At 38.5% G+C, this 13427-nt stretch overlaps 1 protein-coding gene across 10 annotated transcripts in view; it reads left to right on the plus strand.

Annotated features, from left to right (window-relative positions):
• LOC130411830 (cAMP-specific 3',5'-cyclic phosphodiesterase 4D-like) overlaps positions 1-12568 on the plus strand; it is a 131847-nt gene extending 119279 nt beyond the window's left edge. For 9 of the 10 annotated variants that reach the window (XM_056736732.1, XM_056736731.1, XM_056736734.1 and 6 more), the window contains 9 exons: positions 4680-4773; positions 4856-5034; positions 5456-5554; positions 6420-6584; positions 7206-7305; positions 7911-8065; positions 8154-8276; positions 9193-9375; positions 9470-12568. In XM_056736732.1, coding sequence (XP_056592710.1) covers positions 4680-4773; positions 4856-5034; positions 5456-5554; positions 6420-6584; positions 7206-7305; positions 7911-8065; positions 8154-8276; positions 9193-9375; positions 9470-9940 — 1569 coding nt within the window. In that variant the 3' untranslated portion in view covers positions 9941-12568. The remainder of the gene's footprint in view (positions 1-4679; positions 4774-4855; positions 5035-5455; positions 5555-6419; positions 6585-7205; positions 7306-7910; positions 8066-8153; positions 8277-9192; positions 9376-9469) is intronic. The other variant, XR_008905114.1, reaches the window with a different exon arrangement.
• Positions 12569-13427: the final 859 nt, after the last annotated feature.

A 13427-nucleotide genomic window follows, 5' to 3' on the forward strand; every position in this document is an offset into this window, starting at 1 on the left:
ATAGGTATTGTAGTTATATGTTATACCATGACTTACTTACAATTTTTCTTCCAAATTTCAATCTAAAATATTGTTTCTATTTGCATTTACTTGTAGAGAGCTTTCCTGTAGTTAACAACGCAAGGTTGTGGGTTTGATCCCAGGGGTTTCAACAAACACTCGACTGGAATCTAGAAAAGATGATTTAAAACATTTTGAATGCTTTCTTCATTTTTTCGAAGCTGTATGTTTGTCACTGGGTTTTGCAAATATCGAAACCAATAAAAATTATATTTCTTGAAAAACAGCGAATTTAGACATCGAGGGTTTTGGAAGGACAGCGACGATAGTTAAGCAATTTTACAGGTCCATTAGTTTTTCATAGTGTGAAAAGCCACAGTTTATATTGTTCTTTACCTTCTTTTCTGAATTAATCTGGCGTTTATTTTTCTATATGTAATCCAGATTTTCTAGTGACCCACGTACCCATTTTTCCTCCTCAGAACACAGTGAATTTTGGAAATGGTAGTGCTAGGTCCCTAAAGCAAAGAAATACTGAAAGGCGGCATATGTGCTGCGGTGGGAGTGAGGGGGTGGTTGGGGATGGAGGGGTGGATCTGTGGCCAGTTGGTTTTTTCGATGATTTGGATCCTGCACGCGTGTCGCGGTTAAACCTCCAGCGTCCCATTGGTTCTCCTCAACGCTGCGACTGCAAAGCACGAAACATTGAGCTTCTCAAAGAGTCTGCCGAAGGCTTTAATGAAAGCCACACGAGTCCTGCGTGAGCTCGGCTAAACTCTTCTGTCTCCGCCAGACTTTACCAAAGCACTTCACAGAAAACCACAGAGGTCTGTTTCTGCACTAAAGAGCCGCTTTATGAAAAACAGCCTTCATTTATCACAGTAGCCTGAAAGAACTTCTCTAAACATTACTTTTAGTTTTTATTTGTAATTATTTGTGACAAGTGAACTGTTGTTACATTTTACATTTATGTTTATGCATCTAAAGCAATCGTGTCAAACCTGTATGACGTTCTTTCTGCAAAACAAAAACAAACATATTTCTAAGAACGTTGAAAACCAAACGACACTGAACACCATTGACTTCCATTGTGTGAACATAAAACCACTGAGACATTTCTCAAAATATCTTCTTTTGTGTTCCACTGAAGGTTCTGGTGATGACCAAATTTCATTTTCATTTTACTTAATCAGGGACAATGCACAATACTAACACATACAATATGTAAAATGCACCAGATTTTGCCAACACTGGCTAATTTTCATCCGTTGTCCATTTTGCTAGGATGATGTTAAGGACAGAAAGAAAATATAAACAAAATATTAATACACCAAATTAAAAACAAGAGGAAATTTGAGAGTAGAAAAGAAAAGAAATCAAGAATATTAAAACAAAATTACAGACTAGTATACCATATCCATAAATCACTATAAATGTATACAATTTTGACAATTTTCAGCTTTTTCGAGAAACCATAGTCTCCTGTTAAATGTGAAATAAGCCCTGCAGTCAGCCTTTGACGTCTATTTTCAGGATTGATTTAGGATGAAATTTTGTATTGTTGTGAATGCACACTTTCTTGATAAAAGTCGAGCTTAAGTTGGTGGTAATGATTAGATGTTTAAAAAATAACTCTGATGATGGAGATGAGAGACGTCCGGGCTTATTTTGGGGTGTAGTGGTGAGGGGTTTTTTCTTTAAGGTTTCCATCAGCTCAACACAGACCTCAGACACTTGACCACACTCCAGATTCAGTCTGTAATATATCATGAACCGCTGTGATATATGCCAACGTTTCACAATATGTTTCTTTCAACAAGGCAACAAAACACTGATTCTCAATATATTCATGTTGTTGATGGATGTTTTTCAGGTTCTGGTTGTCAAATTGTAAGAAGTTTTTATAGTGTATGCGGTTCTTTTGTCACACTCTTAAAGGAAAGATGCTTTAAAGGTTCTTCACAGAGTTGCCATAGAAGAACATTTTTGGTTCCAATAAGATCCAATCCAGTCAAAGGTTCTTCAATGAACCATCCTTTCTTAAACGGAAAGGTTCTTCAGATGTAAAGGTTCTTTATGGAACCAAAGGGTTCTTCTATGGCATCGAGGAACCTTTTTTTAAGAGAAGTATTTTTTCACTGAATACACATTTATGGCCATCATAATACTGAAGAAAAATGCATTAACTTGCTAAATAATGCAGCATGTAGTAAAATAATGCTTGTAAAATCAATTTATTTTAAGACATTTTTTTAAAGCTGAAAACTATATAGCCCAGCATATATTATGTTGCACTTCTTTCTGGGTAAAGAAAGCATCACTCTTTTCAACTATGATTAAGGAAATTATTCAGTTTAAGCAACATTACTATATTTTTGACATCGTGCAGCCCTGACTTACAAACAGGCTTTATTTTATTGCAGAATACCTTGTTTTGCATAAAGAAATGTTTTGAAGCAAGACAGCAGCGATGTCTTGATAATATCACTACTGTATCATATTGCCTTCAGGTTCATATTCAAATACGCCACAAACAAATCCAGCCAATGGCTTTGACAAAAGAAGCACTGATCCGTTATTTGTCTGTCAAATGAGAACATCATAACACAGGACACATGAAAGCTTCATCTATCTGAATGATGCTGTGTTCAGTTCAAACCCGCCAAACTTCGCTTCACAGGCATCTTCTGCGTCGCTCATCTTTGAATTGAGAATAAAGTGTTTTGCAATACTAGTTTTAATACTCCTTGTTTCTGATCTCACAGTTTAACACATTTTTCTCCCGACCTTTTTATAGTTCTTGTACAACTCATTTTGGACGACTGATTTTTATTACTCATTATTAACTTTTAAGTTAAATTGTTGTTTTGAGGTCAGTGTTATGCCAGTATCTTGTCATTTCTGCGTACAAGTAATAATTCCAAAATGTGGGTCATAGACAAAAAAGTGTAATACGGCCTAACGTTGTTGTTCGCTAAAAAAATTAAAACGTTTTCTGTTTAATTGAATTGCATTTTTGTTTTTCGGGGCAAAGAATTTATAACACACATTTTTCCCTGATTTACTGAAGACGCCCATTAAAATGTCATTCAGTGTAACAATCTGGTCAGGCATATTTACAACAAAAATCTATTTATGACATTAAAAGACTAATTACAATCACCAAAAATGCTAGATAGTTGTAATTTCTTTTTTAAATATGCCACTATCCTAGGTTTTGCCCATTTGTCAATATGAAGTTTTTACTCATTTAAAGCACTATCAAATGTAATATGTTCCCTTATTCTTTTATATATTTTAATATGTACAAGTCAGAATAAGTATTTGAACGTTTGAATTTGTACATAAATATTGTGTTACACTGAATGACAATGTCACATTATTTCAACCAAATTTAGTCATTTTATTCTTCTAAAAGTTGAAACTTACATTTAAGAAAATATGTGAATATGTGCTTTTTTATGCTTTAATTTGTAAATTTATTTTCATGGGGACACTTTAACGTCTTTGACCCATGTAAAGAATGTGTAAAGATATATGTTAGCTTAATTTCATGATGTAATTATTATTATTCATGGTGATAAATAGTTGAATGCAATATTTGAAAACAGTATTTTCCTAAAGCACTAAATGGTTTTTGGATGATGAAGCGGTGTTGTCTATACAGTATGTTGAACTGTGGATGTGAGTGAATACAGATCTCACCGGAAGAACATCTTCCAGCTCTTATGAGTCATCTGAGCTCACCGCCCTGCGTATGATTATATCAGGTACAAGGTGAGCTGTGAAAACAGCCCCGATCTCAAGGCCTGTATCCTCTATTAGTGGAGGACGGCCGCCCAAGCCCCCTTCTCTCTCTCTCTCTCTCTCAGTAATGAGCTGTGATTGGCCCGAGTCGCAGTGATTAAATGAGCAGTCCCATATTGGGTAGGTGTGAGCATCTTTCCCGTGGCTCAAAGGAACCAATCCAAGCCATGTCTGTCAGCCTCAACACCTCTATCACACCTCCGGCTGATCTGGTGTCAGCTTCATTGATGCAGTTTATGGGCTGAGACCACAGAAGCATTTGCATCCAAAGGATTTAGCAGAGATTCTCCACTTGGTATTTGTGCGTTTTGGTGTTCTGCAAAAATGCCCGATGCCAATTATTTGCGATCTGTGTCGTGGGGATATATAAAGGTATGGATGATGCATTATTCTGAATACGAGTTGTGTGCATCTACAGTATTGTGGTGGGGAATGTTTAGAAGCGTTGATGTCGTACAGTAAGAAAATGTAAACAAAACAAGTTTATTTTTGTGCTTTTTGCATTGACCTGGTTTATGTGAGCTCTGTTTGTCATCATGTAAGGATGTATTGAAATGTGCGGTAAGCCATTTTATATAAACGAGTGTACGCATGTTTATTATCTCTGTTTGAATAGAATGTGAATTTGGACGTGTCAATTTATATGATGTGTTTTTCCAGTTTTACCCAGATTTAATCACATTTTAAAACGCTAACAATAACCAGAGCGGTTGTAGAAACACAACCAATGCTTTTTTATATGATATTATTGCTTTTTTAAAACATACAGTGGCTATATTTGGGATGTATAGAATCGATCTGTTTACAGATCGAAAGTACAGTTTAAAATGGAGTTGATTTATATTTTCTTCCGTCTTTGTGTCTGTGTCCAGTTCAAGCGGATGTTGAACAGAGAGTTAACCCATCTGTCTGAGATGAGCAAATCTGGTAACCAGGTCTCAGAGTTCATCTCCAACACATTTTTAGGTAAAGCATCAATCACAGAAACCCTCGAAGCGCGACCCATCTATGGGTTTAAAAAAAAATGTTTACGTCCGTTTTCTCTCAGACAAACAGCATGACGTGGAGATGCCGACGCCGCAGACGCAGAAGGAGAAAGAGGATAAGAAGAAGAAGCCCATGTCGCAGATCAGCGGCGTGAAGAAACTCACGCACAGCACCAGCCTCACCAACTCCAACATCCCTCGCTTCGGGGTCAAGACGGACACGGAAGACTCTTTAGCCAAAGTGAGCTGGATATTTTGAAGGGCTCTTGTGCTCTCAGAACATCAATCATGTCATTTGAAGGCTGATTGGATCTGATCGTGGACTCCTGATGACAGTCCCGTGACGTAAGATCGGTGACGTAATGAACCCCGCTGAAGAGACCAGCTTGGAGCAGCGTGAATGGTTAGCGTCACGCTGTTCGGCAGCTGAAGATAGTCGGGCGGCACAACCTTTCTGTTGAAGCTGGTTAATGTAAAAAGTCTCAATGGTTAGACCAGCATCAACAATATTAAACATGCTGGTGATGATATTTCAGTAGAGTATTCAAACAGACATTCTGGATTATTCTAGACATTATATTACTGTTGTGAAGTGTGTAGTTTTGATATGTTTATATTATATACAATGAGAACTGACTGTTTAATATAATGTTGTGTTTCAGGAGCTGGAGGATATTAACAAATGGGGCCTTAATGTTTTTAAAGTCACAGAGTTTTCAGGCAACAGGCCTTTAACGGTGATGATGCACACTATATTTCAGGTGAGCAATATTAACGCTGTTTAAGGGACAGTTCACCCAAAAGAGCTGCTCACTCTCTAGTTGTTTCAAATCTGTATACATTTCTTTGCTCTGAAGAACGCAGAGAAAGATATTTGGAAGAATGCTTGTAACCAAACAGTTCTGGGCCCCATTGACTACCATAGTAGGAAAAATGTTGCTCAAAAGTCCAGAACAAAATATATGACAGAGAAAGTTCTGGCATGAAACTGTTGATGGCGCCGTCCTAAAGTCTAAACCAACTTACATAATAACTTTACTACACGGCACAGCTGATTGGTTCATTCCATATCGGCGCCCAATGAGCTTGCTGCTTTACGTTTAAATCTTGGCTAGTGATTGTTGTAGCAGTGCAGTACGTTTCAGAAACCCTCCTCCTTCCCCAGCTCCACCTGTATAGATCTGCAACAAGGTGCTCATGTAAGCTACGTGGGGTTTATTCATACATGTTATATGTGCAGCAGCAGCATTCCTTATATGCACACAGCAGCGTGTTGTGGATGAATTGGCAGTGGCAAGTCTCCATACTTGCTCCGTCGCAGCAAATATATATTGGAAATAATCACATTAGTGGTGCACATGTAAACGTGATCAATTAGGACAGAATTAAACATTTTTGGGTGAACTATCCCTTCATGATAATATGTGCCACATTTTTACATTATTAAGCAATAATATCATCTTGGCCTAACAATCTACTCAAGGATGGATAAAATCAAGACCCCCTCAATATTTCCTGCTACACTTCTTTTTTCCCTCAGAAATGTTTGAGATTACCGAGGTTAAATGCTTCACAGATGTACAGCAGACCACTTTTATTTATCCGTGTGATTGTCTTTCCTCACAGGAGAGAGACTTACTCAAAACATTTAAAATTCCCTTGGACACTTTCATAACCTACCTGTTGACCTTAGAAGACCATTATCACGCAGACGTCGCTTATCACAATAACATCCACGCTGCTGATGTCACTCAGTCCACACATGTGCTGCTGTCCACGCCCGCTCTAGAGGTGAGAGAGAGCGCATTTTAATCTTTTTCTTTCACTTTTTTCCTTTTGCACTGGTTTGCACATACAGACGGTTTCTTAGGACGCACACGCTGGCCCGAAGTTAACTTCTGGTCTGTGTTTGGTCATAACATAACAATTTATTTTTCTATTTAATTTATAATAACATTAATTCAAATTAATATTTTACTTGTATCAAATTAATTTAAAACTACTCAACAGTTTTTTTTTGACAAGGTCTACTGGAAGTCAAGTTTGGGCCACATAACGTCCATTTAAGTTGTTGCCGCTTAATCAGTTTGTAAAGAAAATGCAACTATGCCGTTTTTGTCTTAACAATAAGGCACACTTTAAATAAAAGTGAAAAAATTAAATTAAGAGATATAGAGACAAAGAGGCAGACAGACAGTTAGAGGAAGACAAAGTCTTTATGAAATAATGTTTGGTAAAAGAAATCTCGACTAACTTAATTGCATTTCGTGTTAAAATGAAAAGAAACAGAAGCGTAGATATGACTGGAGTCTCGGTAGGATCTTGTGTTTATACAAATGTATAATGGGCTTGTGTGGTGAAGATAATTGCTCTCCAGTACTGACCGTACATCCATATGTTCTTCTCTTTCAGGCGGTTTTCACAGACCTTGAAATTCTTGCTGCCATTTTCGCCAGTGCGATTCACGACGTCGACCACCCAGGAGTCTCTAACCAGTTCCTCATTAACACCAGTGAGTGAGAAAGAAATCCCCGTCACCACCAAAATAAAGAGTTTTGTCTAATGTTGCCATGTTGTTACTATTGAGTGTTCTGGTTGGTTTTTAGGTGGTCCAAAATAAAACCAACGTGGAGTCTCTAGATATTTATTTTTATATTGTTTATAAAAATAAGACACATACAGTAATGGTGGTTTGGAAACTAGTGAGCTGCCTACCTAGATAACATACAGTATATATATATGTACTTCATATAGTGGCAGGGTTTGACTGTTTCAACACTTGTGTTTGTGGTTTTGTAATGGTGTGTTGTATAAAGCGCTTGAGCAGATAAAGCTGACAGTGTATTGGAGTAAATCCCATCAGACCGGCACATCTGTGCTCAACTCAAGCGGCCGTCTGCTTACATAACTTTATTGTGACATAAGCAGAACTGATGCCCTGAAATGACGGATAAATGCCATTTAGCCTCATGGGTGCGAGAGGCTTTTGTGTGCATGCGTCACACACAGTAATCTCACATAAGTTCAGTGGTGGAGTCTCGCTGTGTGTGATGCAGAGATAAGCACAAGGTCAGGGTCGTGTTAGGGAGTTTACCGTGTTTACTTGTGTTTCTGCAGACTCTGAGTTGGCTCTCATGTACAATGACTCGTCGGTGCTGGAGAACCATCATCTCGCCGTGGGTTTCAAACTCCTGCAGGAGGAGAACTGTGACATCTTCCAGAACTTGACCAAAAAACAGAGACAATCGCTGCGCAAGATGGTCATAGACATCGTATGTCTTCAACTTTCTGTTGTTTGATTCTAAAATAAATAATTTGGGTTGTTTTTGCTTTGAGGAATAGCTTGTGTGTTTCTCGTAGGTTTTAGCCACTGATATGTCTAAACACATGAACCTGCTGGCCGACCTGAAGACAATGGTGGAGACGAAGAAGGTCACGAGTTCTGGCGTGTTACTATTGGATAATTATTCAGACAGAATACAAGTAAGAGTGTGTGCGGATGATGCAGAAAATCTTTTTGTATTATTGATTGCTTTGTCTTGTGTATAAAGTGAGAATGAATACACTTTAGATGTGTCAGAATAGGGAGCTGCAGAGATGACAGATTTTTAGATGCAAAACCGGGTAGCGAGTTAGCAGCATTTTTAAATTTTCAGTCTATGGGTTTTTGGTAAATCGCCTGAAATAAGGTGGTGGTAAACAAGACCTCTAAATATTTTCATGTTATTCTGACATAAAACACAGCAATTATAACCTGTGCGTGATTTTTTTTAAAGCCTTATTGTGTCTTAAAAACCGCGGTTGCTAACAAGTTGCTGGATTTCTATAAAAGCGACTACTTCCTTTGGTGGAGACGTTAGACGTCATTGCATATATATATAAAGCATACAAATCTTTTAAAACGTAGATGCGGATTCATTCACAGAGTAATAACTTACCAGGGAACACATTTTTAATCAAGTTTGAAAGAGTTGTCGGAGGCTTGGTGGTGGTGACGTTGAAATCGAGCGAATGTAGTGTAGTCTGTTTATAGTGTCGCATTAGCTTGTTACTTCTGCCGATTGTATTTTGGCTTCAAAAGTAATAAATGTTGTGTTCATTTATAAAGATTATCTTCATAAACAAAATGTGTAAACATCGTAAACCTTTGTTGATCACAGAGCTTATTTTTGCAATCTTCCAAAAGCGCGGCGCTTACTTCCGGGTTAGCCTACAAAAATACGTCATCTCTGCGGCTCCCTATTACTGACATGCTATCAACCGCATACTGTAAACTTTTAACCATTAAGAGGCTCTCTTGTGAATTTTTATACATTCTGTCATGTTTCTCATCCTTACACGGATTTACCCAAATCATGACGAGAGATTTCATTATAAAGAGTTTGTGTGTGTTCGTCAGGTTCTACAGAACATGGTACACTGTGCGGATCTCAGTAACCCCACCAAACCCCTTCAGCTGTACAAACAGTGGACGGATCGGATCATGGAGGAGTTCTTCAGTCAGGGCGATCGAGAGCGAGAGAGAGGGATGGAGATCAGTCCCATGTGTGATAAACACAACGCATCAGTCGAGAAATCCCAGGTAACCCTTCAACCTGACATTTACATTCAGAACCTGTTGACATCACATTGTCTGTATATAGTGTAGAATCTCACAGCGGTCTCTCTGTCTGTAGGTGGGTTTCATCGACTACATCGTGCATCCACTTTGGGAGACGTGGGCCGACCTCGTCCACCCGGACGCCCAGGACATCCTGGACACATTAGAGGAAAACCGAGAGTGGTACCAGAGCACCTTACCCCAGAGCCCCTCGCCCGCCCCGGATCAGCCCGAGGACGGCAACCGCTCTGGCGCCGCCGAAAAGTTCCAGTTCGAACTGACACTGGAGGAGGACGGAGAATCAGACACGGAGAAAGACAGCGGCAGCCAGGCCGAAGAGGAAGAGGAGGATGACGAAGAGGACGACGACAACAGCTGCAGCGATTCTAAAACTCTCATCACGCAGAACTCTGAATCCACTGAGATCCCAGAGGCCGAGGAGGGAATTTCAGAGGAAGTTTCCACGGAGCCCAGCATGGTAGAAGAGGACGAGGACGAAGACGAGGAGGATGATGAGGAGGAGGAGGAACAGCCGGCAGACACGTAGCAGAGCGTCCGGACGGCAAAAAACGTGAATATTTTATAATTGACAATGAAATCGAGTTCCAAAGCGCACGTTGCACTCCGTGACCTCGGCCACTCCTCTCTCGCTCTCCGTTTCTCTTTCTGTCTCCCTACGAGCTGCCTGGGGACGAGAGGACACTAGGACATCGGTAGGTTGTCGTTTTATTTGCACTCAGGAATAATATTTACTCCTTGGTTTCTTTTGTTTACCTTCTCCGCCCGGACACCTTTTCTCTGTGATGTATCGTGAGCAGATTTCTCACGTGACCGTACGCGGCCGCTGCACAAAGTAATCTGAGGAGATTCTGCCCGCAGAGACGGCGACGACGGCCGGGATAAACAGAGCAGCACGTTTCCTTGGATTTCAAAGAAACCTTTTTTCTACGTTTAAAGTCTTCCTCAACTTTGACTGAAAACATGTATAAAAAGACAAAACGCAAGCAGCTCGCAGCTGTCATGGCCTCTTCAATGATTTTATACGGTAGACATCGAGATTTTTACATGTTGACTTTTAATAACGGAACAACAGCTGTTGTGCTTCAAAAGACTTTTTGCGAAGGGTAACTTGCAAGTAGGCAGCGTTGCGGTCGTCCTGCGTTGGGTCGTGCCACCACGCATCACTGCTGTCTCACAAACCATCAACGTTCATGTTCTTTACCAACTGGATTTAAATGACCTTCATCTTTTTTGTTTTAAATCATATAGCACGCACCTCTAAAGGCACATTTTGTTCCCCTGCAAATGTTTGATGTGAAAATACATTTTTACGTCTTTTGTTTCAGATCAATGATTTTGGCAACACTTTAACACTTCTAAGTCTGTGTTCTATAATAAATTAGGAAGATTATTATAATTCTGCCGTAATGTCTTATAAATCCAGAAATAATAATTTAGTTATAATAGATATAAAACTTACCTATTCATAGATAAACCTTAACTTTAATTTCATTAAAACGTATAAACAACCAAGTTGATGTATGTCATATATTATAATGCATTATGCTCTGTTAAATAATATAATGCATTCTTAAGGTAGTATGATTGATTATAACTGTTAACAGGTATTTATGAAACAATATAAGGCATTACATCATGTATTAAATATACGGACTTCAAGTGAGATGTTGCAATAATGACCACCAAACAAAGACTTGTTTTCTGAAAACACAGATTAAATTTTACCGTCAGGTCAACCCGTATTTTTATCGTCTATAATAACGCCATCTGTTCACACAACATACTGTTGGAGATTTTAGAGCATGTGAGACTTGAGCTCATTGTCCTTCTGATTTTGTTTTATTTTGCCTTTGTTTTCGTCTGCTGCGGATCTCATACATCTAGTCAAAAACCACAAACTCCCAGAAATCCTGTCATCGTAGAGTTGTGTGATGCCTTTTAATACACAACCGCATGTACTGTCGGTTTAACATGATTTCATTGCGTTTGGTTTGTTTTGCACTCGTTACATTAGATCAGAGATCTTCTCTTAGGGCTAGATGCACTTCAGCGTCAAATTGCATATTTTCATGCCGTTTCATGCCAATACTTCCCTCCCGGACGCCCAGCGCTCAGTGGCTTTTAATACCAATTTATTTATGCTTTTATTTATTGTTAATGTTTGGCTCGTGTTGAAAGCAGTACTGTAGACCATCAACTGTAGCATTGACAGCGTGGACTTGCAAGTTACTAGATCTACGGTCTTTCATCGTGTACATAGAACAAACCTTTTCAAAGTCTGTAGGAAGCGTAAGTACTCACAGAAACTTGAACTCTGGCTTTTCAGTAGGACTGATTTTGTTATGTATATTTTTATTTAAGTTTTGTGCCATGATTTTTTCTTTCCTCACCAGATGACCTTACCTAGATATGTATTTTATTTGGTTGTCATTTCTTTCGTTGTTTACAACAATGTATTTATTTGGCTGTACATATTGTAATATTGGTTGTATGATGACAGATTCTGAACTTCATCCCGGGTGGAGTTGCTGTATTTCGTAAACTCTTGTTGAGAGAATGTTTATAATTATAAATATTATCCATTGTACAAAAAATAATATTCTGTATAAAAATGAAAATCGTACAAAAAAGTCACTTTCAAGCTTGTTTATGGAGAACTGGGGGAAAGCCAAACAATATGAGAAAGTCGCATTGGTATTTGGCCTCAGGGCTGTGCCTTAAACTTTCTAAGTGTTTTATTTGTCTGTCTGTCTGTCCAAGTTTCGTCTCTTCCATGTCCAAAAGTGTCTGGCCCATTTACCGTCAGGGTATCAGGGCTTTAGGATGTTTCACTTTCATTGTTTTGGTCTGTGGCACATAGGCCACGAGCAATAGATCCTCGATTCTGTGTATTACAGGTGCTTGTCGGCTTGTAATGTACGTCTGCTGTTCCTCATCTTTGTTCAGGTTTTAACCTTCATCTCATCCAGCCTTGTAGACGTTAAATAATCCGATTTTCTGACACATACTGTAGATTTTAGCAGCCCTGGACCAAAGCCAATCGTGGCTATTATTATTATTGGTATTTTACAATGTCAATAAAGGGATTCATGAACTGATATTTTACCCTTTGATTCATAAATTCTGCTGATTAAAAACTGAAATTGATTTATTTCATTGATATCTTTTGTCTCTTTTACCGGGAAAAATCTTTGTCCTGGTTACAATCCAACAAATGAAATGGCAAATAATTTTTTATGCAACAAGAGAAATAAAAGCATATGTTGGTGCGTTTGTTTCATATTATCTGTCTCTCGCGATACTACGATGTCACACGCCGAACGGTCTGCGCAGAGCTGCATGAAGTTTAACCAAAACACGCAGAGCGCTCATCACGTGGGTTAAGTTCGTCATAAGGGCTCTCTTTGCGCCATCTCGTGGACATTGGCTAAATGACAACGTTCTGTGTATCGTGTTTGTCTCTCTGCTAAAAAACCTCACTCGTTTTATATATTTATTTTAATTCATAAGATGTATATTTATACGTTAAAAAGATACAAATTATATGTAGGGCCTAAGTATTATAATCCAAGTGCGATGGATTTTGATGGCAGTATTGAAATACTAATACAAATATTTTATATTAGAAAAAGAATACAAACATGGTCAAATTTAAACTAAATAGCTAATTTCTTCGTCAAAACAACGTCATAGGTCCACTGCCTGTTGTAAGATGAATTCTGCTGCCATCTGCCGGTCGTGTCGAGTTTTCATTCATTTGTTCGTTTAAATGTGATTAAAAGGAAACTCATCTTGTTAAAGCGCTATTCATATAATAACTTGCTTTATATCGGGTTTTCTATTTATTAACATACATACATATACTTTTGAACTTAAGATACCACGATTCCAAAACGGAAATATTTATTCATTAAAAATGCGCTAATGCGTAAAGGATTATAAATAAATATACATGGGGACTACATTCTTTATATAAAATGAATGTACTTCCTCATGTCAGTCACAGCCTCGTG

Source organism: Triplophysa dalaica, chromosome 22 (assembly GCF_015846415.1).
Source record: "Triplophysa dalaica isolate WHDGS20190420 chromosome 22, ASM1584641v1, whole genome shotgun sequence".
In the NCBI taxonomy this organism is placed as follows: domain Eukaryota; kingdom Metazoa; phylum Chordata; class Actinopteri; order Cypriniformes; family Nemacheilidae; genus Triplophysa; species Triplophysa dalaica.